The sequence below is a fragment of the Glycine soja genome, chromosome 10, assembly GCF_004193775.1.
Source record: "Glycine soja cultivar W05 chromosome 10, ASM419377v2, whole genome shotgun sequence".
NCBI classification, from domain to species: domain Eukaryota; kingdom Viridiplantae; phylum Streptophyta; class Magnoliopsida; order Fabales; family Fabaceae; genus Glycine; species Glycine soja.
The window spans coordinates 43,109,404-43,135,842 of NC_041011.1; the positions used below are offsets into that span (position 1 = coordinate 43,109,404).

The 26,439-nt window shown below is 31.4% G+C and overlaps 2 protein-coding genes across 16 annotated transcripts; both read left to right on the forward strand.

The window, feature by feature from the left end:
• The first annotated feature begins 1,914 nt into the window (after positions 1 to 1,914).
• On the forward strand, positions 1,915 to 4,430 carry LOC114371972 (protein TRIGALACTOSYLDIACYLGLYCEROL 1, chloroplastic-like). 6 transcript variants are annotated; one of them, XM_028329328.1, is made up of 5 exons: positions 1,915 to 2,045; positions 2,527 to 2,612; positions 2,715 to 2,784; positions 2,998 to 3,100; positions 3,194 to 4,430. In XM_028329328.1, exons 4-5 carry the CDS (start codon positions 3,054 to 3,056, stop codon positions 4,215 to 4,217), a joined length of 1,071 nt encoding a protein of 356 aa, XP_028185129.1. In that variant the 5' UTR covers positions 1,915 to 2,045; positions 2,527 to 2,612; positions 2,715 to 2,784; positions 2,998 to 3,053; the 3' UTR covers positions 4,218 to 4,430. The 6 variants fall into 6 exon arrangements, with proteins under 6 accessions (XP_028185129.1, XP_028185128.1, XP_028185134.1 ...); XM_028329327.1 differs by having other exon boundaries at positions 3,001 to 3,100; XM_028329333.1 differs by having other exon boundaries at positions 3,030 to 3,100.
• Positions 4,431 to 7,097: 2,667 nt separating this feature from the next.
• Positions 7,098 to 16,342, forward strand: LOC114370560. 10 transcript variants are annotated; one of them, XM_028327944.1, is made up of 9 exons: positions 7,098 to 7,357; positions 7,865 to 8,592; positions 9,344 to 10,796; positions 11,445 to 11,643; positions 11,779 to 11,985; positions 13,862 to 14,035; positions 15,132 to 15,320; positions 15,412 to 15,522; positions 15,867 to 16,342. In XM_028327944.1, exons 2-9 carry the CDS (start codon positions 7,935 to 7,937, stop codon positions 16,173 to 16,175), a joined length of 3,300 nt encoding a protein of 1,099 aa, XP_028183745.1. In that variant the 5' UTR covers positions 7,098 to 7,357; positions 7,865 to 7,934; the 3' UTR covers positions 16,176 to 16,342. The 10 variants fall into 10 exon arrangements, 5 of the variants coding, with proteins under 5 accessions (XP_028183745.1, XP_028183744.1, XP_028183747.1 ...); XM_028327943.1 differs by having other exon boundaries at positions 7,098 to 7,340; XM_028327946.1 differs by having other exon boundaries at positions 7,098 to 7,281.
• Positions 16,343 to 26,439: the final 10,097 nt, after the last annotated feature.

Sequence of the window (26,439 nt, forward strand, 5' to 3'; positions counted from 1 at the left end):
ATCTAACCTCAATGTCTTTCATTATATTAGATAAAAATCCAAAAAGAGATTTAACTTTTGTTTTCTTAAAATTTCTTATATTGATCTATGTTTTTAACCTTTAAATTAATCTTGACCATAAACCATTACCAATTCTGATCACCAAAATAAAATTTCTAAACCGTGAAAATCATTTGAGAGGAGATTCAAGTTTAATGGGAAAAAAGGCATTGGTCAATGGGAGAGTTCAAAGTAATATGACCCCAGCTACCCGAGTTGTAAAAATAAAAAAAATTATAATTTTTTTTTTATAGTTGTGCTTTAAATGTTGAGAATAGATTATTAATTTGCAAGATATTACTTCAAAGATAGTTGATGATTTTGTTCTGTATGTTTTCTAATTTATGAAGCTTTAAAAGGTTTCGAAAAATACTGCATTACTCCTGTTTTGTTTTACACACTAACAAACTTTCATAACACATTCCTCATTCCTGTACCCTCCCTACATACTGGTCAAGCATGCCAGTGTTACTACTACACTGCACAAAAGAGAAGTTAAAGCTCCAAGACAAAGAGCTAAGCTACGACCAAACCAAAAAATTAATGTCATGAACCATAGACTTCCAATCAGCAATATGTTGTCTGAAAATACAATTGTTCTTCTCCTTCCATAGACGAAAAAATGACAGCACTCCAAATAACCTTCCAAATTTGACACTCGGCATGTGTTCTACCCATGTTCGAATGCAACCAAAAGTGACCAACTAGTGAATTTGGAAAAACAATAGCAAAATCTTGGGACATCCACCTTAGAAGCAACATCACAATGCATGAAAACATGATTTAAGGACACATCAAATCCGAATCCTCCACAATAATATTCCAACAACACAACTTGTCTTTTGTAGGCTGCATATGCACCCGAGGTGCTTTCCAACCACAACCATGAATCCTGAAACTCTTTATGAACCTTCAAGAAGGTTTAGCTATGAAATAAGCTCGCACTCCCATTCCAAAGATATTCTCCTCCACCTAAGCATCCAACTTCATCCATCCTCCCACCAATTCCCCATCTTTCCCACCACCTCCTTCTTTTGATCAGAGATAAGGAATAATCTTGGAAAAAGATTTGTCAAGCTTTCCCCATCCACCCACACATCTTCCCAAAATTTAAGTTTATCCCCCACATCAATCTTCCACCGGGTTTCTTTTTTCACACCTATTTTGTCTATTAAGACCATCACATACCCTCTTCAAGTCTCTCTACCACAAGCTCTCCAAAGGTGATTTTTCCTCCCTCAAAAGAACATGTCAACCTTCATATGTTGAAGCTAACACATCTTACCACAAACCACCTTTTCAATGGAACAGATTCCACTTCCACTTCCCCAAAATTGTTTCATTCAATCTCTCGATATCTTTCACCCCTAGTCATTTTATTATTAAGCACAGTACCCCCTTAAAATGTTAGTTTTTAATTTCTAATTTTTTATATTTTTTTTTACTTTTATTTTTGATATATTTATTCATTTTTTTAAAAATAAATTATGATATTTTTTTTTATTTTATACTTTTTAATTATTTCAACAATGATCATTATCCTTTTTAATTAAGAGTGAAAATATAAAACATTATTTTAAACCAAATAAAGTCTTAGACAAAATTTTCAAATGAGTCTAGTATAATATATATTCTTCCAGTTTTTTTAGTAACAAGATCATTTATTTAAGTTTTCTAATCAAGTAGTTTTAATAGTTTATTCTCAATAAATAATATAATTAATTTCTTCAAACTATATTATAACATAATTATTCTCTTTTTTTCTTACTGAATCATACATAATTATTCTTAATAAGGTGAGATCTAAACAATCTTAATTTTGAAAAATAAATTTCAGTACTATCAACCATTGATATAAAATGAATGAGATCCAACGGTTTTGAATAGATTCCTTAGACTCTCTCTCTCTCACTGCAATTGCAAAGCAACAACATTCCTTTTCTCCACTTCGAAGCAACGCAACATTCTCTCTTTGCGAGGTTGAAGTCGTCGTCTTTCGATATCCGGTGGTGCATCCCTCTCTTCTTCAATTCGTTTTGTGTTTGTGTCTCCATTTGTTTCCTTCTTGAATTACTAGAATTCACCTTCATATAGTTCTAATTTTAGTTTATTGGTTTTTTTTTTTTGTTAATTTATTAATTTCATGCGGAAAAGCCTACTTCATTTCTCAATCGCGGATCCGTACTCAGACTGGTTAATCAATGCTAGGGTTTAGCTTGTGAATCTTTGACTTCTCTCTGGATGAGTCGGATAGTTATTATTATTATGTGAAAAAAGTGAACCTGATTCCTTTCTGTTACTTCTAAACATCAGCAATTTTACTCTGAATTGTTCAAAAGTAGGCTGCTAATCAAGTACATGTGCTAAGAGTTTGTATTAGCTCATCTATATCATATGAGGTGTTGCTCCACCCGACGTCTGTTTAGTGGTGCAATCATTGGTTATTTTAATTTCCAAGTGCATTTATGAAAATAATTATGGTTGCAGCCCTAACTCTTTAGATGACTTGGCAACGTTGTGTGGGAAATAAAAGTTGAGAACTCAACACAACAATTACCAGAACCAAAATTGAGGTGAATTACATTGTTGAATTCATTTATTCACAGCTTATTTATTTATTTGCAATTTTGTTTGTGATATAAGTGTTACTTAAAATAGCATTACATCTGTTGCAGCGGGGCAGGAAAGGTTCAGGACTGTAACCAGTTCTTACTTACTATAGGGGAGCACAAGGAATCATTCTAGGTAAGCAGAATTAATTTATGTACATAAGAATGTATGATTTTTTTATTCTTCTACATCAGATACTTCACTAGAATTTCTATATGTACTTTGCATGTATTCATTTAATTTTCACAAAAAGTCACTTTCCTTTGTGAAAACTATTTAGTGCCAACTATGAGTATGAATACTACCTTGTTTGATAACGTTATGCTTTGTTCATTTCTCTAATGTAAGTAGTGGGATTGGATGACTCCAAATTCAAACAGAGTCTGTTAGTCAAGGATCTCACCATGCAAACGACATTGTTTAGTCATCCTCTATTCTGTTTCTCTTGCAGGTTTATACTTTTTCCCTTGATTTTTATAATATTATGTCTGTTTTCTAAAATTTATGTTTATTGAATGTAAAATGGAACAAAATTGTATCGCAGAAACATCAGTACAAATGGGAAGACTAAGTGCTCTGTAAAATTTCGTACATCATACCCCTCTCAACTGGATCGGAAATGTGAATTCAATGGGATACCTCATGTTTATAATTCTCCCAGCCCCATAAAACCAAACAGATTGTTTGTGCTTCATAACACAGGTGACAGCCATCTATCTGCTTTTACGGTAGATGATGAAATGAACACAAACCATGCTCCAAATGGCACATCACCAACATTTCTCAGCAACTGGTCACCTCCAAGGTACCTGTGGAGGGGGTTGTCAGTTTTAATCCTGGCAGGGCAGGTGATTGTCAAGACTCTAAAGGGAAAGATTCATTGGAGGAACACTCTTCAACAACTGGAGAGAGTTGGTCCTAAATCAGTTGGAGTGTGTCTTTTAACTTCAGCTTTTGTGGGCATGGCCTTCACGATTCAATTTGTAAGAGAGTTCACCAGGTTGGGATTGAATAGATCGGTAGGTGGGGTTTTAGCTCTGGCTTTCTCAAGGGAGCTAAGTCCTGTGGTTACAGCAATTGTGGTTGCAGGGCGCATTGGAAGTGCTTTTGCAGCTGAGTTAGGAACTATGCAGGTTTCTGAGCAAACTGATACATTAAGAGTTCTTGGTTCAGACCCTGTTGATTATCTGGTGACACCAAGAGTGTTAGCCACTTGTATTGCGTTACCCCTTTTGACCCTGTTGTGTTTTACATTAGGGATGGCATCTAGTGCCCTTCTTGCTGATGGTGTTTATGGGGTGAGCATCAACATTATCTTGGATTCAGCTCAGCGAGCTCTCAGATCATGGGATATTATTAGTGCAATGATCAAGTCACAGGTTTTTGGTGCTATCATATCTATTGTGAGTTGTGCATGGGGAGTAACAACTTTGGGAGGTGCTAAAGGTGTTGGAGAATCAACAACGTCAGCTGTGGTTATTTCTCTTGTCGGCGTGTTCATTGCTGATTTTGCTCTTTCTTATGTTTTCTTCCAAGGAGCAGGAGATCAGCTAAAGAATTGCATTTAAGCAACTAATGTTGTCTCTGCAATTTTGCTCATATGTACAAAGTGAATGGTATGAATTTTCTATAAGTGCTGTGATAAAATATTTAGAATTTGGATCAGGTGCATTGGTCTTGTTCTTTTCTAAGTTATGGATTGCAAGACTTATTATTTGTACCCATTTTTGTATGACTTGGTGTCCTTCAAACATGGTAAAGGTGTTTATTTTTCCTTCAAATGTGCATTATTCTAATAATTCAGTAAGCTACAATGACCTGGTATTTTTATTTTGTTAAAGAGGCTATAATGTTATTATCCAGCTGATGGCCAATTTGTAACGAGCTTAGGGTGCCTACTGCATTTGTTTCATGAAAAACCCAAGTAGGAATGAAGGCCCCTCAGTGAACTGATGGAGTTCCAACTCTAGGAATTGACCTGATGAGCAAGTCTATATCCTCTCGTTTATGTGATGATCTGATGGCTTCAAAACCATTAGCAAGCATACGGATTATCCTAGATAATCTTGTAACAATGATGAGTCCTTCCTCACTTTTTAACCACTAGATGCTGAGCTGCCTTAGAATCTTATTCAATAATAACTTTGGGAAATTTCATCTCCATAGCCATGGTAATACCAAAGAAACCCCAAAACTCCGGCAGAGTGAAAGCAAGAACTGGGTTTGCAGGAAAACAGTTGGCAAACTACTGTTTCTAGTAATACCACCAGTCTACAAGCCATATAGTCCCCTTTTCCATCAATATTTAATTGCAACCGCCGCAAACCTAAACTGCATGTTGAGCCTTCAGCAGATGAACATATAAGGTGCTTCCTCAAGATACAAAATTAAATGTCTTCATAAGCACAAGGTTATCGAAAAATCAGTCTCTACATATTGTGGCCAAGGAAGCAAGGAATGTTTAGGACCAACTTTCATTTAAATTCAAGCTAGTTGAGACAACCAAAATAGACGGAAATCCAATCAATATATCATGTTATATGGTTTATTTACCGAGGTTATATTTGGACATTTGATGGTGAGTAGTGAAATGGGATGGAACAAAATGGAATTTAAGTTACCATTCCATTGTTTAGATATTTTTATGATTGATTTCAAATGAATCCATTTTGACTCTGGTCATGTTTCCTATTATTAGAGGCTTGGATTTCTCACAAGTTACATGTGGAATAGAATATTTTTCCAATTTTAATATGGTCATTTCGTTTTTTCTTCTTAGCTTTGATTTGTGTAACAGTCAGTTCTTATTGAAGTATTTTGCTTCAAGATTAATGTTGTGTGGTATGTTTTAGTTGTGATTTCACTGGCATATGAACATTTCATTTTAGAGTTATTTGTGAAATATAATATGGACTACATTATTATATCAATCCTATGCTATGCTAGAGTTCTTTGTGGAAAATTTTAGTTGTTCTTAAATATTGAGGATAATAACAATCACTAAAGCCTTGGTGAAGTTGGTTCTAAAGATGATGAGATTGGTTCCATAGATCAAGCAACATTACTGTGTTTTGTCAAAAATCAATTGTAAAGTGTAAACTACCCATTGTGCCCAAACCTCTCTCTACTAGCCCTGTTATTGACTTGGTCATGATTTTCATCTATGCAAAGGAAAGATGCTTAATCATGATTTGTCATGCCGGAGAAATCATCTGAGCGATTATGAATTCTGTTTCATACTCACCATTGGCTCAATTTTGCTTATTATGTTTGTAAATGATGAGTGATAATGTTCTCCACATCACCATGGTTTGGTTCTGGAATTTAAACGTTTATTTGGATAAAGATGCATGACAATGGCTGTTGAACAATGATTGAAGTTCTTCATACAGAGAGAATAACACTGGAAATTCAAAACAAATTATGGACCTAAACCCTTTTTCTGGCATTTTAATTATTTCATGAAATCTAGGAGATACAAGCTACAACCATCATAAAAAAAAACTATCATGAAATACAATACTCGTAATCTCCCATGACATCTAACGCTATTTGTATGAGAAGAAATGATCAAGTCTTCACGCAATACTGCAAGGATTCAAGCCTCAATTACTAATTTCAAAATTGGCAATTCTTCACACAATCCTATCAAGGATCAACCATGATTCTAGAATTGATAATTGAACCTGATTGTCAACTGATCATGAACTAGTTGGTGGAGATTAAACCGGTTTAACTTCTTTTTCCCCTACAACTAGTAAAAAACTTTTTCAATTGTGCTTGTCAGGTTGTTTGATCGCTAATTCATTGAAAAAAAGAAAAAAAAAATTCAACCTCTTCTTTATTAACTTGTTGAACTAGATACGAGTCTCCTTAAAAAATCACATTACTATATTAGATACGAGACAAATGAGAACATGCAATGCATCATTAATGATAAAAAAAATTAAACACAGACATTTTCATCTACATGCCCGTTTGTTTTATATTTTCCGAAATCTAAGCCCACCTTAAAATTAAAAAGAGGAATGATCCGCATTTTGCTGAATGATGTGCCAGCTCAACTAAATTGCAAACAGACCGGCACTACATACATCTCTTAAATATTTTATTATGAAAATGTATATTATATTAAATATATACCTAAAAAAAGTAACAACATGATAACATGGATACCCTAACAACTTCGACACAATTGAGGGAAAATTCAAAACATACGTGGGTACACAGAATTATCTAGACAGGTGGGAAAATATAGAAATAAACAACAAATTGTGTTTACTATTAAAAGGAGATTGAACAAATATGAGAAAAAATAATTAATATAGTTGAAAATAAAAAAAATAAAAATATTATAAAAAAATGTCCCTCTATGCGTAGGACTCGCTTTTCTTTTTCAGTTCTGGTATTTCCTTCAATTCTACTTTTCCTTTTCTTAGCCTCTCAGTTTTTCAACCTTTGACCCTTTCATTCCAATCAATTGAAAAATCAATCACAATCACTTTCCTCTTCCATCCATTACACATACCAATTTCGCGTTTCCATTTTTTTTTCAAATGGGTCCCACTCCATCGTCTATCAGTTTTATTGGGCCCAATTAATTGGTCATCTTTTTCGTTGATATCATTCCAAGTTAGCTTTTTTTTTTTTTCTCTTCTGTCGTTCTGGATTTGAATTGCATTAATTAACTGGTTCGGTTAATTTTCTGGTTATTTCTTATTCATTATTTAATTTTCCAACACTTGTTTTCTTTTGATCACTTTGTTTATAGCTGAGTTCAGCTTTATCAAGTTTTTTCTAAGTGTTGGTTTATGCTTTTCTTCTACCATTTGCATGCATTTAGCTGTTTCCTCTAGAATCTGGATATCTGGTTTCTTCTTTCTGACATCATCATTCCACTCGGTAGCTTTTGTCTCTTACCTTAAAATATTTTTTTCATTGATGTCAATGTTCTATTTGAGTTCTGATTTATTAGTTAAGAAAAAGAAGAAGAAGAATTAGAATTAGTCTCACTCTGTTTTTTGTTTCTTGTTTGGGGTGTTAAAGAATATGTCTTCAATAAGAATGCATGGTGCATTGGCATCACAATTTATTTTGGTTTTGTTATTTCTGGCATCATGTGTTGTTTGTTCCTTTGTTTGTTACTATGTTGGGTAAATGTGTCTGGAATGTTTTAGAACATCTCATTTTTGTCTAATTTTTGTTCTGTGTTCAGGTTTCATCATTTAGAGTGAGTCAGCACTCAGCATAGCTGCCAAGAATAGCAGTGGTGTTTTCTTGTGAAGATGGTACTGGGATTAAGATCAAAGAGTAGAAAACGTGTTTCAATCCAAGTTCACTACATCATCCATGTTCTGGAGATCAAGCCGTGGCCACCTTCACAATCACTGAGATCTGTTCAATCAGTATTTCTGCAATGGGAAAATGGTGATAAAAATTCTGGGTCTCTGCCATCCACTGCTGGCAATGGGAAAATTGAATTTAATGAATCTTTCAGGCTTTCAGTGCTTATGTGTAGAGAAGCATCCAAGAAAGGCAAACACCCTGAAAGTTTCCAGAAGAACTGCTTAGAGTTTTACTTGTATGACAAGACAGTAAAGAGTCAACTGTTGGGATCTGCCATAGTAAACCTTGCAGATTTTGGAATTATTAAGGAAACTAAAGCCTTAAGCATTGTGTTTAACTGCAAGAAGAGTTTCAGGAATTCTTCACAACCATTTCTTTATGTTACTATTCAGCCATTTGATATAGAGAGTTCCAGCTCATCACCAAGCAGCAGCTTATCAAAAGAATTGTCACTAGAGAAGGAAGGAAGCGAATCTGTATCACAGTCACTAAAAGATGATGACGATCTTGAAATTGCCTCTTTTACTGATGATGACAGTGATGACATCCCTTCAAATACCTCCCAAACTAGCAGATCTGCTTCAGAGATTACTGGAGGTTTGCCCTCTCTAAATGAAAAAAGTACTGAAGTTTTTTTATCTTCTAATTGTGCATAATGCAAATAGATCAAACGATCAACTCTTTTGCAAAGGGATTGTTTTTTTACATTTTATGGACATTATCAGATCATTGTTACAATTCTTTAGTAATTGACTTCAAATTCTTGCTGTCACCTTATTGAGCTGAATTTTTCTCAACAAAAAACCGCTATGATGCTTTACTTTTGGTTACGTTATTGATCGTTTTCCTAATTATTTTTGGTATGCATTGATCATATACATCAGCATGCTTATTGTGTTTAGTTGTTAATTGGTGTACAGTATGATTGTGAAGGTATGTATAAATGCATTGGACATTGGTATGTAGTATGATTGTGATTTGTGAAGGTATGCATACATGCAATGGTATGCAGTATGCTGCTGCAATTCATGTTCTTTTGATCTTACTGTATTCAGGATATGATATGACATTATTATACTAAATTTGTACGCTCTTAAGGTTGGTTTTAAATTGTTAATTTAGCTCCAACATAAATGACCAAATATTTGAACTCCAAATCTGTTGACAGGTAATCCTTTTTAAAGTTTAAGTAGATATATAGGGAAGGAACTAGATAGAACTATGCAGACTTGTTACTGATGATGCAGTTTTTCTATTGATTATCTGATCTCTAGACCAATAATAATTTATACAGAAACACAATTGTCTACTTCTGCCATATTAATAGCCTGCTTCCATTTGATTTCAGACAGCACCAAAATCAGCAGAGGAAGAGAAGGATCTCATGGAGAATTTGTTCTACCCTCGGAAAGTACTACTGCTAGCTTAAATGGAAACACAGAGGGTGAACCATCCACACAATTCAGTGGCATCAATTCTCCCTCTTCGTCTACAGTTCTGAGCTCAGATGTGGGAATTGCTGCCCATGGAAGGCCTTTATTACCTAAAATCTCCGAGGAAATTGTTAAACTTGCTGATGCAAGTTCTGAAATTCAAAAAAGCATTCAACAATATTCTCCTTCATACATTTCATCAAGTATGAAACCCAACTTTGAAAGATCTTTACAGCCTCAAGTGACTCAAGAGGATAGCATGACTCAAGAAGATGGCACAAGAGATCAGAGATTTAATAAAGATTCTCTGGAGAAAGTTAGTAATGTTTCTAAAACTGGAGTTCTGGATGACAAAGAGAAAATGAAGGAGGGAAGGAAAGGACAAGAACAGTTTACTATGAGGAATGAACTTTTAGAAAATGAGCTCGTTAAGAATTCATCTGATGATGGTTCTATAAAGAAAGGGAAATTCAATAGTACTACTCTTCTGCTAAACAAGAAAACACATGAACATCCAATGAGTATTTTGATGAATGATAAAACAGAGGATGTGACAAATGTGAAGTCTCCTCCACAATCTTCTGAGAACTATGGGATGTTCATCAGCAATCAGAACTTTGAAAGATCTTTACAGTCTCAAGTGACTCAAGAGGATAGCATGACTCAAGAAGATGGCACAAGAGATCGGAGATTTAATAATGATTCTCTGGAAAAAGTTAGCAGTGTTTCTAAAACTGGAGTTATGGATGACAAAGAGAAAATGAAGAAGGGAAGGAAAGGACAAGAACAGTTTACTATGAGGAATGAACTTTTAGAGAATGAGCTCGTTAGTAATTTATCTGACGATGGTTCTACAAAGAAAGGGAAATTCAATAGTACTACTTTTCTGCTAAACAAGAAAACACATGAACATCCAACAAGTATTTTGATTGATGATAAAACAGTGGACGTGACAAATGTAAAGTCTCCTCCACAATCTGCTGAGAACTATGGGATGTTCAGCAGCAATCAGACCCATATTCAGGCAGAGGAAATTAATACCACAAATGATGTTCATGTTGGTACTTCTTGCCATGAAGATGTTAATGTGAATGGAAGCTTTCTTAACAATGAAACTGAATTGAAGGCTGAAGTTGAAATGCTTCAAGAAGAGCTAAGGGAAGCTGCTGCTCTTGAAGTTTCAATGTACTCAGTTATTGCTGAACATGGTAGCTCATCAAACAAGGTCCATGCACCTGCTCGACGCCTTTCTAGATTCTATTTCCATGCTTGTAGAGTTGGGTCCCCAGATACAATGGCTAGTGCAGCCCAGAGTGCTGTCTCAGGATTTGTTTTGGTTTCTAAGGCATGTGGAAATGATGTTCCAAGGTATATAAAACTCAATTTCATAATTTGTTTAACTATGCTGAAATGACATAAAGTTCAGGAGCATATAATTGAAGATATTGTTCTTCTGAATCTAAAGTGCAGCAAAAATCTTCGATAAAAGCTGAACCTAATATAACTAACTTCCTTTTCTGACATAAGGAGATTTATCTTCGAGAATCTGCTACAGTGCTTTCTTGTCTATTGAAGTTTGAGCGTGCAAAAAAATTAAGATTGTGAATGAATGTAGGAGAAAGTTGGGGAAGCAACTTTTGAAGAGATGATTGATACTCATCTAAGGTGACTTGGTGCTGTCCAACAAAGGCTCCAATAATGAAAATGGATCAAATGAACTAAATTAAAATTTTAGAATAGGTAAAGGAAGAAAACTTTATGAAAAATCATTAAGAATGCATTGATCTAAGATGCTAAATGGAATTCTTTTCGCTTATGTAAAAAATTGGCTTTTTCTTGAACACAATGGCATTGTTTGGCTAATGTAGCCAACCTCAACTAATGGGACAAGGCTCAACTGTTGTATCTACTGAAATTTGATTGATTTAACATCATTTTCAAAAAGACCTGTTGATACTTTTCATTACGCTTATTTATTTTGTACCATTTCTTAACAGACTTCTTAATCATGAATAGGTTGACATTTTGGTTCTCAAATTTAATATTGCTGAGAGCAATTGTGAGCAAAGAAGTTGAACGTGATGGAAATGGTAACACTCTTCACAAAGAAGAAAAACCTTTTCATAGCTGGGAGGATCCAGAAACATTTTTAGTTGCATTGGAAAAGGTTGAAGCATGGATATTCTCTCGAATTGTTGAGTCTGTGTGGTGGCAGGTTGAATCCTAACCCTTCATTTTCTTCTATTTCTTCTGATTCTTCTGCATCTTGATCTCCACTCTGTAAACTTTGATCTGAAACTGAACCACTTGCACTTTTTCCTAATATTTTTTCTGTGTTTGTTGTCCCCAGACTCTTACACCATATATGCAATCTGCAGCTGCTAAGAGCTCTAGCTCTAGGAAAGCCTATGAGAAAAGATATCGTGTTGGTGATCAAGATCAGGGAAATTTTTCTATTGATTTATGGAAAAGAGCTTTCAAGGATGCATGTGAAAGGATTTGCCCTCTTCGAGCTGGAGGGCATGAGTGCGGCTGCTTGCCTGTGATAGCTAGATTGGTACAATTTGACATTGATATTTCTTGATGCAATGTATTGCAATGCTGGATTTCGTGATATTCTTCTTTTTATACATGCACGGATGTAGATGTATATGTAGTTATATAATATGAAAAAACATATAGCTTGATACCTTTGTCACTGGTGGATAAACCTTCTCTTGAAATGTTGGAAGTTATGATTAGGGGGTATTTGTTTAAAAGGACAAAATCATTTATTCTCTAAATTTATATAGGGGATAGAGGGGACGGGGGTGTTGATGTGCATGTGAAGATGATAGTATACATAAATTAAAAGCTAAAATAGAAACCACGAGAGGAAAGTGCTGCTCTTTTGTCAGGTAGGAGAAAATTAATGTAACTTTTGCCATTCCTTTATGAAGATGGTGGTGTCTTAGGCTTACTGCCGTCTTTACTCTTTACTTTGGTATATCATTGTACTCTTTAGAGCTTATCTACTCCAAACCTTAAAGTATCTTCATGTTGCTTTTCTCTTTTATTTTTAACAATCAACATATGCGATATAGGTTTCTGTCTATGACTAATTTTTGGGGGTTGGATTGTGTGCTGTTATTTATAGTTGACTATTTGTACTTTATTATGTAGGCAGATGGTATTGAATGCCTTTATAGACTGTACCAGTACCCTGTGGTTCCTTTTTATTGTTGTTAGAGAGAGAGAGAGAGAGGGCGGGGGAGGGGGGAATCATTTTCCAGCCAACAACGACATCCTAAGCTTCTGGTTGATTGGGTTATTAACATGGAATAGACCCTCTTTGACCAAGCGGTTTGGGGTGGAATGGAAATAGGCTAGTTTAAACAAGGTTTTACTTAAATAAGGCTAGCCTGTTTAAAAAATCCAAGGCTAAGCCTAGCCTGTTTGTTACCTGTCATAAGCTTTTTTTTAGTCTAGTTGACCTTTTTGAAAGTTTTTTGGTTTGACCTCTTAATCTACCTAAAAGCCTACTTCATATTAGTGTATTATGTAGGTCTGACCTATCTTTAAATAGACTAATCGACTAATAGGCAAATTAAAAAAAACTCTTATGTAAAAGTGCAAAACAAATTATAAACTATGAAAATTAGAACTACTTCTAAAAGTATGAGATAGAGGTAGAAATAGGTAGACTAGACTTTATAAGAGTTGAGTCTAACTTGTTTATATGATGTAAGCATACTTAATTAAATAGGTTAGCTTTTTGGTAAAAAAAAAAAAAGGTTGGCCTTTTAGGCCTTAAAGGCTTTTTGAATGACCTAATATTCAGCCTTTTTTTTAAAAAAAAATGGGCAGCTGCAGTCATGGATGAGTACTGCATCCCAACTATGTTGGCACCCACTACCACAGCCATCCTCAACCAGCCAAAAATTCAGCCTTTTTAACCAAATAAACTTTTATAAAAGTCTTAGCCTAGTTTATTTACAAAGAAGGCTTAGTCTGGCTTGGGCTTGATGTAGGATAGGCCATAGACAGTGGTCTGGCCTATTTCTATCCCTACATGTGGTAATGTCAGTTATTCATAATATATAAATTGAACTTTCACATTAGAAGTTCTTTATCCATGTTCAGTAGGAGGAGAACCCACTTGTTAGAGATAAAAACTGTTCTGGACCTGCTTTTGGGTTGATTTGATTCTTGATAGTTGAGGGAAACATAGGCTTTTCCATCTGTTTATTCTTTATTATTTACTTCTGGTCAATATTTTGTGAATGTAGAAATATTATATCATCCATTTATTCTTGAAAAGTTCCAGGTTGTATAGATGCACATGTTTTTGTTTTCTCTGAATGATAATATGAGCTATTTGTTCTTATCTTAAAAGGACAAAAAATAAAATAAAATGTAGCCTGGTTGAAATTGGACTGTTCTTGTGGTTGTAGGTGATGGAGCAGTTGGTTAGTAGACTTGATGTGGCAATGTTCAATGCTATTCTTCGTGAATCCGCTGAAGAGATGCCCATGGATCCTATATCTGACCCCATTAGTGATTCTAAGGTTCTTCCTATTCCAGCTGGAAAATCAGGCTTTGGGGCTGGTGCACAACTGAAGAATGCTGTGAGTTATGAAACTGAAGTTTTTCTATGCATTCTTTCTTCTTTTAAATAACACAATATTAATCATAATCTTTATATATTTTTCTCTGTAAGGCTTACTTCCATTGCACCCACAGCAATATATGCATTAGGATGATTTTGAGAAAGTTTACTAGCTGATCAAAGATGTAAAAGTATTTTATGATGTTTTAGTATAATTAAGTAAAAACAAACATAATACTATCAGTTGTTTAATCTTAAAAAAAAATGCTACTGAAACATAGGGAGTGGATATTGGAGACAAACTCTACTTTTTTATACTTTTTTGGGTCAGAAAAAATTTATAGCAATTTACAAAGTTTACCATGAAAAAATAAATTTGATGTCTCGAGAGTATATTTTGGATTCATTAACCTCGTTCAAATTTTGAAAGACACTTAAAATTCAAACCATTTGAATTTGGATGCATTCATAATTAGCACTAATTTAGCATTATGAAATTCTTTTTTTCTGGGCAGCTCCTCATCTTAAAACATGTCTTTCTCAAGTTTTGTTTATACATACTCCGTACATTGTGCTTGTAAATTTGTTGCAGGATGGCACAAAAACAAAATTGAATAAATTTTTAGTTATATAATTAGTGATGCAGGTAGTGCATGTTGGGCGATGAAGTGCTAATAAAATAAAAAATGAATGTAGCAGAAATGAGCATGCTGAGGTGAATGAGTGCGTACACAAGAAAAGAGAGTAGGAATGAATGTATGTATCCATGAGTGTTATAATAGCATCAACTGAAGAGAAGATGATGGAAACTCGCTTAGTTTGATCTTGTGAGAAGAAGACCAGTAGAGGCTTCAGTGAGAAAAGTGAATCAAATGGAAGTTAGTCCAATCAAAAAAGGTGGAGAAAGACCTAAGAAAACTTGAGAAACCATCTAGTAAGACCTTCCGCTAAATGGCTTAACTGAAAATTTGGTTCTTGATAGAGCTTAATTTCATAGTCGTAGATGCATCCATGTAGCCAACTATACCTAATAAAATAAGTTTGGTTGCAATTCCATGAAGGATGTCATATGTGATGGTCGCTCTCTTGGGTAACTTTTTATTATCTGTACTCAGATTGGTGACTGGTCAAGATGGCTTTCAGATTTATTTAGCATTGATGATAGTGACTCACGTGAAGTTATCAATGAAAACAATGAACCCAAATGTGAACCATCCTTCAAACCTTTCCAATTCCTTAATGCATTAAGTGATTTAATGATGCTTCCTTTGGACATGCTTGCAGATGGGTCCATGAGAAAAGAGGTTGGATCAAACTTCTTTATTGTTGACTTTTCTTTTTTTAATTTTTTTTAGAAACTAATTCTAAACTTTTATTATGTGAAAAATTCTGCAGGTTTGTCCAAAATTTGGTATATCATTAATGAAACGAGTTGTCTACAATTTTGTTCCCGATGAATTCTCCCCAGGACCTATCCCTGATGCTGTTTTCGAGGCCCTGGACGAGGTTGGTTAATTTTTAGCATGCTTTTGCTCTGTCTGAGTATAACCAATAAATATCATAGGAGTGTCAGCAAAACAGTCCGAAATGCACTCTTTTTAATACATTTTTTTACTATTGGCAAAAATTTAATGAAAATTACAAAATCATGACAGAAACTCGGTAAATAAGAAGTGAGGTCTGTATTTTCTAATAAATTTCAAACAATAATAAAAGAATGGGTCTAAAAGAGAGTGTAGAAAGTATTTTGCTAGCATTTCTCATACGAACCATGGTGTAGGAATGGATTATTGCCATGTCTACATTCTCTGTCCGCCTAAGGATTGTTTTGTTGGATTTTCTTATATTAGGATATTGAGGATGATGAAGGGGCCATTACAAGCTTTCCATGCTCTGCTGGTTCCACGTTCTATGAACCACCTCCAGCTTCTTCAGTTGTGGGCATGCTACAAGAAGTGGGAACCAAAACTTCACTGAGAAGTGGGTCATTTGTGCTCAAAAAATTATATACCAGTGATGATGAACTTGATGAATTGGATTCACCACTTTCTGCTCTTGGCATGGATGACTCATCACTTTTGTCCAAGGAACTAGTTAAGGGAGGCCGTAAGGTTGTACGATATGAGCTCTTGCGAGAAGCGTGGAAGACCAGTGAATGATGTTCCTATCAATGTGTTCTTTTTTTTTTCTTCTTGTATATAATATGTGTATCTAAAATTTAGCCCGATATATTTTGTATTTTTTTTTAAATAAAAATCTTGGTCTTACAATCTTGTACTTTTTATACCCATAAAAGTTGCAAGGAAGTTCCTGTAATTTGCATTGATGTTTCCTTCCATGACAACTACCACTCTAGGCGTATTCTACATCTTAATAGAGTTTTTTTTTTATACTTTTTTTACAGCAGTTTTTTTTTATAACTTAATACTTAATAGAGTGTATTTTAGAGGAGAATTGAAATCAACTATTTAATTTTTGAGAATATATATACTTTATTAATATTTTAATCAATGGATATAATTTTAGACTTTAGTTTTAAAATTCCACTCTTCAATTTTAGAGGACATTATAGTTGCATTCTAGTAGGATGAAGAAATTTGAAAAAATGACCAGAATAGTTTTTTTTTTTGTTTAATTTGAACTTGTAAACTAAAACTAATTAGGAAAATTGTACCTTGCATGCGTTTTTTTTATATATTTACTGTTTATAATAATAAATAAATTGATGTGACACACAATGTTCTAAACACCAACAGAGAGTAGAAAAGCATATAATTATAAAGTTCACCCCTCCTGGTACAACAGAACAACAAAACAAAAGATGAACTCCCGAAACAAACAAGACAACCACACACCCAAGACAACCTTCGAACTCCCGAAACAAACAACAACAGCAGAACAAAGATCATACAAGAGAGATTTTATTGGCACATAGCAGACACGAACACATGTCACAAATAACACTAAAAACAGAAAATGCATCACTCACACAATTGCCTTAACTTTGTAAACACCCCAAACTTTGTGATTTTATACCATCAATACGAATTCTTGTTTGTGTTTCTGATCTAAATCGATGTTTAGCAGTTTTAGAAGTTCAACAGAGATCCAAGTTGTAAAGCCAGAAAGCTTGCAATCTCTTAAAATCTCTCAAATTAATTACCTTCGAAAATTTTATTTTTGTTAATTTTTCTCCAAATCTTAAAATCTCTCAAATTAGTTACCTTCAAAAAAGTTATTTTTGTTAATTTTTATCCAAATCTTTTTTTTATTTTATTTTAAGAAAATATGATAATACTTATTGCAGTATTAAGTTATTTTATATTTTGGTTAACTTTTAACTTTTTTTATTAGTTGAAAAACTTGTTTAGTTATTCGGTAAATAAGTTTTTTTTAGTAATTTCTTAGAACATTTACAATGTATAATTGATTGATTGGATGAGTTGCTTATCTTAATTTTGTAAGTCTTTCAATTCCATGTAACTTCAAGCACTCTACACGAAAATTCATTTTAACGCAGATGTTAAAATGAGTATTTAACTTAATTTGCAAGTCCTATAATGCTAGAAAAATATGTTATTTATTATATAAATTTGTTAAGTGTAAGTTACTTATATAAGCAACGTCATATCATCTACTCGAGTGGGAAAAAAGATGCTCTTAGAAGCTTCTAGCGTTTCTTATAATTTTTAATTTTTTATATTTTCTTCTACTTTTATTCTTAATATGTTTATTCATTTTTTCTTGTTACTTTTTAAAAATAAATCATGATTTTGTGATTTTTTCTGTTATTTTATATTTTTTAACTACTTCAATGATTAATTTTATCAAACACTTATAATTTAATAATAGTTTTTCAATTATTAGCTTCCAACTTTCGGTTACTAATTAGTTTTATCGAACATATCCTTAAATGCTAATATTTTCTTTACTAGGAATGCTAGCAACATTCTTTTAACATTATCTTTGTAATTGATTGAAATTTTTAAATTAAGAAAGATTCATTAAATGAGGAGAATGACCCATCAAAATAGATTATTTCTCTTATAATAAATTTTAATCAATTACGAACAAGAAAGTTTTGCAAAGATGAAAAGAATATTAATCCAATAATTAATACTTATTTTAAAGTTACATAATATCTTAATCTACTTAAATAATTGATGATTTTTTAATTTTAAATTCTTTTAAATTAATGATACATCTCTTATCATTATTTAAAATATTTGTTACTTAATTTATACATTTTAAGTGTATTTTTTAATTTTAAAATCACACATACAATGCACGAGATATGCACATAATATTAAATATTAATTGATTATATAAGTAAGGCTTAATTTTTTTTATCAATAATCTATAGTAATTCTTTGATTTTTGTCCTCAAGGTTTTAATAGTGCAAATTATATTTTTTAGTATCACGATTATGGAATTTTAATCCCTCCATCAATCTTTTATTAAATATTTAACAGATTTTTTTTACATTATAATTATAGGTTGATGACAACAACTAGTATGCATATATGTTTATTCGATTTAATTACGCTTTTGGTCTCTTTGATATTAGAATTACAAGAGGTTAAAACAATAATCAAGCTAGGTTAGCATGTGTCGGATAAAACTTCAGTTGTCATGTTAATATTTAGTGTCATGCTAGTACAATATGTCAAAACTAACATACAAATTGACATAAACTAAAATCATATGATTACAATAGATTCAGAACCTAATTTGTGCAATTAGAATATAAGAAACTAAAATTACATAATTATAATACCAAGAAACCAAAAATACAATTAAACTTATAAGTAATTAAAAATAAAGAAGGTAAATTATCTTATCCAATCATATCATTACATGAGTAATATGCTGACTATATAATATTTTCTTTACAATTTATTTTGCAAGTAGGGGTAAAAATATAAAGAGGGAGTGTGAAAGTGTGACCAATTAAGTGTATTTATATTTTAAAAAATAACATTTTGTTAATTGATTTTTAGGTTTAAGTTTGACACATTACATATATAGCCTACTAATATTTGGCATTTTCATATAAATTAAAGGGAAAAATATATTTTTGTCCTTATGTTTTTTGTTAAATATGATTCCAGTCTTGTTCTATTAAACTGATTTTTTTTTTAGATTTAGAAAACATGTAAATTTAGACCTTCCTCCAATTTTGTTTCAGCCAAAAATAGTCACTAAATTTTAAGTTTAAACATGAAAAATGAATAAATTCATATAATTTAAAAAATTAAAGGACTAAAAATTAAATTTAACCAAAAGTACAAGTCTACAAGAACTAAAAACATTTTTGATTAAACTATAATGATTATATGATATTTGATGAATACTATGGAAAATAATAATTTTGAGTTTGCGTTTCTAAAATTATATTTGTGTTAAAAATTAAAAAAAATAATTATTCATTTAATTTTTATATTTGTATAAACTTTACGTTTTAGTTCTTATTATTTAAAAATTATTCTTTTTTTTTACTCATGATATTGATATAAAATATCTATTAATTTCACTCTTAAATAATTTTTATTAATTATCAGATCACCTCCTAAAAAAACTGTTCATTTAAGTCTCTACACATGTTATTTTTTAAAAAAGAAAGATACACATACACGTATTACTTATTTTTTAAAGGAAATAATTTTAATCCCCTTTAATTCTTATATATATTTTTCATCACTTTTAGTTCTTAATGTCTAAATTTATAGGAAGTAAAAGAATTAAAAATAGCATATGTACAAGAACTTAAAGGAATAATTTTTAGTTGCTAAATCTTACACAATAAAAGAAGTTTGAAAAAAAAGGTATAGAGTTGAAATATAAGTTTTTGTACCAAATGAGTAATTAAAAGAGAAAATATTTATTGAATTCTTTTTTTTCATACATACAATAAAAGATTTTGTTTTCTATACTTTAATTGTAGAAGATCCGCAATTTGATTAAATCTTTCTTTAAATTGTTTTATGCCAAAAGGTTTATCTAATTATGGATAAACCAAATATTTATTGCTTTGAAAAAATTTAAATCCCATTTATGACTCAAAAATAAAAATAAAAACTTAATAACCTATCAAAAAAGAAGAAAAAAAATAAAATGTGACTAGTATATAAAAAGGGATTATTATTGCTATTATTATTATTATTATTATTATTATAAAATATTAGAAGACATGAATCCAGCTAAATTTATCCTAGATTTTTACATGCCAAAAATACTATAGTAATTATAGACAAATCTTATTGATATGGAATATTTTGTATATTTTTTATTAACTAATTGATACATTAACTAACTATAAATAATTAAATAATTACAAAAAAATGAAGTGAAATATAATAATGAAATTAGGGAAAGATAATAATTAAGAAAGAATCCCAATTAATAAATTTATTCTTTTTGAAGGATAGTATATTCCCAAACTTGACATTATGTTTTAGAAAGTTAATTAGTGACAAAGCAAATGATAGAGCGATGTTATCACTCCAATAAATTATTTATTTATTTTTCCTTTTCCACTTATAGTGTTTATAGTAAATATTAATTGAATAATAATTTAACATTATCATATTTATCTTTTTATTCATTGGAAGAAATATTAAATGCTTTTATATTAGTAAAATATAATATATTTATTTTGTCATTTAATATTTCTGTGTAAAATGATTGAATATTAACAACAAAGTATGGTAAGAAGTTATAATATTACTTTAATTAACTTTATTTTACACCTTATTAAATATTTTTTTAATTATTTAAAGTATTAAGTAAATGTTTGTAATTTCAATTGAATAGTAACAGATTTTATCATGCATGCGTATGGCAAAGAGTAAACAGTGCAATATTTGAGTTTAAAAAGAATTTATTATTAAATAAGAATGAGAAAAAATAATTTATTTTGAGAGTAATTCTTGTTAAAGTTATTCCTTTCAATAACTCTTTATATATATCAAACTAAATTAATTCAATCATTGAATATTTTGATATTAATTTAACAATCGTACATGTAAAGTTTAAAATAAATCTCACATTCGTAGTTATCTAATATTATTGACAATATTTACTTATATATTGATCATGCTTATATGTTTAATTGAATTCATTTAATAAAGAATTAAATTTTGTTTACTTTTTTTATAGAAACTTATAGGGTTGACCTACTCAATAAGAATTCTTAACTTAACAATTGAATTAATAAAACTTAGTATGTACATAATTAATGTTATTGAAAGAAATAACTTTATCAAGATTTACTCTAAACATTCCTTATAAAAAAATTATTATGTCAGTAATGTTTGACTTTTTTTTATCTTATGCACTTAATGTAAAAATAAAAAATTAATATGATAAATATTATTTTCTTCTTAATTTATTTTTCTTATCTTAGCATTTACTTTTTATACAATTATTTTTTCTTATTTAGAAATGTAATAAATATTTTAAAAAACATTAATTAAATTATTATTAAAGTAATCAATATTTTTAAAATGCTCATTTATGCAATTAATGTGTTTAAACATTTTTTTTCATATAAATGTATCTATTTGAGTGCCTGAGGTACTCATGCTTTGCTTTTTTGTGAATTATTTTCTTCAAAAAATCATGCCCATGAATATGAACAACATTTTTAACAATAGCAATCAGCCAAGTTTTTTCAACTCTGGACAAGACCCTCACCAGAACAACCAAAATGGTTTTAGGTGTAGATTGTGCAACCATGTTTTCCCTAGCTACCAAGCACTCAAAGCCCATTTTGAGTCTCATTTTACTCTAGAAAACCCTGCCATTAGAAATCTATTTTCATCAAGTCATGCCAACTCTCAAAGAGAAATGATTCCCAACCCTTTGCAGCCCAATTTTCCCAGGCCAATGGTGATGCAGGAAACAAGAAACTTTGTCAACAGGAATTTCCAGGCACCACCACAACAACCTATGGTCATGCCTCAATATAGAGCAAACCTATTTCCTTGTGCTATCCAGCATAATGTTGCTGCTTCACAACCACTTCAAGGTCCACCAGAGCCACAGGCTACACAATTTGTCAATAATAATGTTGAAATGGCTCAATTGCTTGCTCCACCAGCAATCCACCAAATGGAGATGGAGGTTTCTCCAATTGATGGAACTAAGCCATATATCGATCTACTGGATAAACCCATCAACAACAATTGAGTTTTCAATCAGAGCTTTAAAGGATTATTTCTTAATTCAGTGTTATTGTGAGTTATTTATGATGTTGGTGGTTATAAAAACTACCATATCATGTATGTTTTTAGCTTAGAGTAAAATTGTGTCTTCGATTAAGAGTTTATTTTTATGGGCAATATTAGCTATTAGTTTTTGCTATGAATTTATCTTTATGTTGAGTCATGTATTAAAAGTGTTGTTGCATTGATTCTCATTTTGGCTTAAAAATGTTAAAGTTATAGAGAATGAGAAACTTTTTTATTGAATAGAAAGTGTTCATTTGTGTTTTTTTTTATTTTTATAAATGAAGTATTCTTTGCAATTTGTCTTTTCTCTTGGATGAATCTTAATTTTAACTTTTATTCAAGGTTTAAATTATAATTACAATCATAATTGAGACGTGGTCACACACAAGCATAAATAATCTCCAAATTCAAGATATTTATGATTTAAACCAAAGATGAGTTCAAAATTTAAAATTTATTGTTCCCAATTAATTATTTACAAATGCTAAATAATGATGCAAAGAATTGTGAAGAAGAAAAAATGTCAATTTTTGTTTTTTAATTATTAATTGACTTAAATATATTTTAAATTTATAATATATTAAAACTTTTATTTTAAATTTTTATCGTTAATTAAATCATAATATGTTACCACAAAATATATATATAATTAAAAAAAACACATCATCACTTAAATAACAACATCTCAAAAACAAATATATTTAAGTCTTATTAATTTTTGTTTACCTCATATGTTCCTTTTTCTTAAGTGAATATTAATTTGCTGACGGATTCTAACGTGTAAGAGTGAAACAAGTCTTGCACGTGCCAGAGAAAGCTTTTACCGTTTGATTTTCCCCCCCTTTTTTCCTTCTCTTTCACAATTCAGCCTTTATTCTTTTTTCTCTCCTCTTCTCTCCATGGTGGCTGTGGCCTCACTCTCTTCAAAGTTTGGTGTGCCACTCACAGCGTTGTCCGTCGTTGCACAAATCGCACCCGATTGCCCTGAAATTTGATGCGTCGTCGACCAAGATCCAACCCAACTGCAGAACATCGTCACAAGATCCAGATCTGGAGGCGTTTCGATATTTCGATTTTTCTTTCTGTTGCATTTTGAGATCCAGATCTCTTGTTGTTATTGTTGTGGTGTGTTGTCTGGAGAAGAAGGAAAATAAAAATGAAAAAGAAATGAGAGAAAGAAAGGGGGAAGGAAGATTAAGGCTTCTGTTTTTTTTTTCAGAGGTTGAGATTTGGTTTAATTTTCTGCGATTTATCTATGTTTTGATGCTTAATTCTGTTCATCCAGCCATCGGAAAAAAATGAAACACCGTCGTCCCACGGTGGCACACGGTGGTCACAGCGCCGATGGGGTAAGAAAGAGGAAGATGAATCCATGGAGGGTTACCGATGCACAGTTAGGAGACTGAGGATGGAGTAGGCACGACGGAGACAGGAAGAGGGAAGAAATGAGGGGTAAATCTGGTAAAGACACAGAACAAGAGAATAAAAGAAAAAAGAAAAATTTTGAACCACTGATTTGAAATCAAACAAATCTAATGGTTAATAGACACTTTAGGATCTCTTTGGCACATTCAAGACGTGTTTGGAATTGCATGCCAGAAAAATTCATCCTATATATTGTTTTGGGGTAAACAATATTGCATGCTCTTTTTTATTTAATATTTTAAATTATGACAGCCAAAGCGTGTGTATGAGTGATATCCAATTTCATCGTCTTAAATAAAATTTTGAATTTAAGTTTTGTTGATAAAAAAATATGATTATAATAAAGAAATCTCACTTTGTAATTTTGATTTTGACTTAAATAAGTCGGTGATATAAAAAATAAAAAATATTCATGAAGAGTAAAAATGTTGAGTTTTTGGTTTAGTTAAATCATAATTTTGGTTTTTTTTTAATTTATGATTTAGTTTTCTTAAATTTTTATTGTAATATTTGATTTTTTTTTTAAATTTTTAAACTCTACAATTTTGGTCCATTTGTTAATTTTTATGCGTTGATCGTTATATTATTGGTGTTGATTGTTTATTCAGATGACTTTACACGTTTAAGATGAATTTATTAAAATAAAAACGTGATTATTGTTTAATTTTAATTAATTAAGTCAACATTAATTCAAAAAACAAAGAAAAGTTAAAGAAATTTCGGTATCATTTGCAATACCGACAAAGAGAGCGTGACATCAGGGGTGGATCTGGCCCGGGCTAAGTGGCAAGTTCATCTATGCAAAAGATTAAGGTTTTGGAAATAGTGGAAAAATAAAATGAAAAAGTTTGGGGGTAGGAGAAGAACAAAACAGAAAGGGGGAAGAAGGATATGGAGTCCGGACAATTTCTTTTTTTTTTTTTACTTAAAGTAACAATAATAATATTTATGTTTTAATAAATTTATTTTAAATATGTCAAGTCATATAAATAGATGGTCGACAGCAATAATATATTAGTCGAGGTATAAAAATTAACCGAAGGATCAAAATTATAAAGTTTAAAAATTAGGAAAAATTATAATTTAATCCTGTTGTTATTAATTTAAAATCACATTCGAGTATGTGGAAAAACTTAGCCCTTGAATTTTGTAGGCTAAATGCGTTTTTGGTTTTTTATTTTATTTCTTTAGTTTAATTTTATTCTTTATTTTCTTAAAAAAATTATTTTCATCCTTTATTTTTATCTTTTATTTTTTAAATTAAATCAAAATCATCCTTCTATCAACCTAAAGTTGAGATAAAGATATTAGCAGAAAAAACCGCTACAAACTGGAATCTTCTTCTTCTTCTACTCCCTCATCCTTCCTCCTTTCTTTTTTCAATCTGCCTCTTCTCCCTCCGTACTGTGGTTTCTCCTTTCTTTTTTCAATCCGCCTCTTCTTCCTCCACACTGGCAAGTGAATCTATAGAATGGAGCCTAAAAAAATCGTTTGAAGGTGATTGTATTTCATTCAAGTGCTCTTTGATCACAAAATTGAACTGTGTTTTGTGTTTGGTATCATGACGTTAATGGCTGGCATTGGTGGTGTTTAAAATGAAAATTTTGATGATTTTTTAATAGATTCCACTGGAGGCTTAAGTGTTTAACCTTAGTAAATATGTGCTTACGAAGTTTATTTATGGGGCAAGGGTCTGACTTCAATTTTGCATCTCCTTAGCTTGTAATGCTAGAGAATATAGCGTGTAATGCCTGGTGACAGAAATCAACTTTGATTTCTGTTTTTTATAAACCCCATTATTTCAATGTGATGCGAGTCTATGAATGGAGCCTAAAAAATCATTTGCATGACTGCATTTGTTTTTTTTTTTTTTATCTGGTTTGGTTTTTTACACTGGTACACCGTCAGGCAACAGAGCGAGGAGGAAGGAGAAGGGTGCAGAGGGAGAAGAGGTGAAAGAAGAAACTTACAGTTTGTAGCAGCGATTTGCAGCTGTTATTATCTTTTTTTTATCTCATTAAAGATGTTAATTATAAGTTGACAAAAGGACTATTTTAAATTGATTAAAAAGATAAATGACTAAAAAGAACTTTTAAAAAAATAAAGATCAAAATGAATCAAACAAATATGATAAAAAACCAAAAAAGATTATTTAACCCATTTTTTAATAATATATCTATCAATAAATAGTTGTGAGTCACAAGTGTATCACTTATCTAGATACTTCATTGTAGACTTATTTTATAACCTGGTATATATCCTTTAACACCAATGAGTTTATTATGAGTGCATTAAGAACTTACATAATTTTTTTAATGATTTTGTGTAGTAATGGAAAAAATGGAAGCATGATTTGTATATTAGTGGTTTTTCCGATTAAATTTAAAGGAAGTTTGACTTGGTGAACGAGGTTTGGAATTTTGATCAAGCCAACAAGGGAGTCTGCTATAGATTTAGAGCATTATACTTGTCTAGATATTGTTCTCCAGACTTGTTCCCCATATTATTGTCAAAGTTTAACCATATTGGTGTTAGATGATACACAAAATGAAAAACTATTCATGAAAAATGTGTTTTCAATGATTTTACCTTGGGAAGGGATTGATTAACCCAGGGAAGAAAAGGATAGATCATAGGGCAAATTAGTATCAACAGAAGTGTGAATCTTAATGGTCGTTATTGTGTGAAGATCCTAGTTTTCAGTACAGGCAATTTTATGTAAAAAAATTTGGCTATAGGCAAATTCATAGAATCATAGGCTAGCTA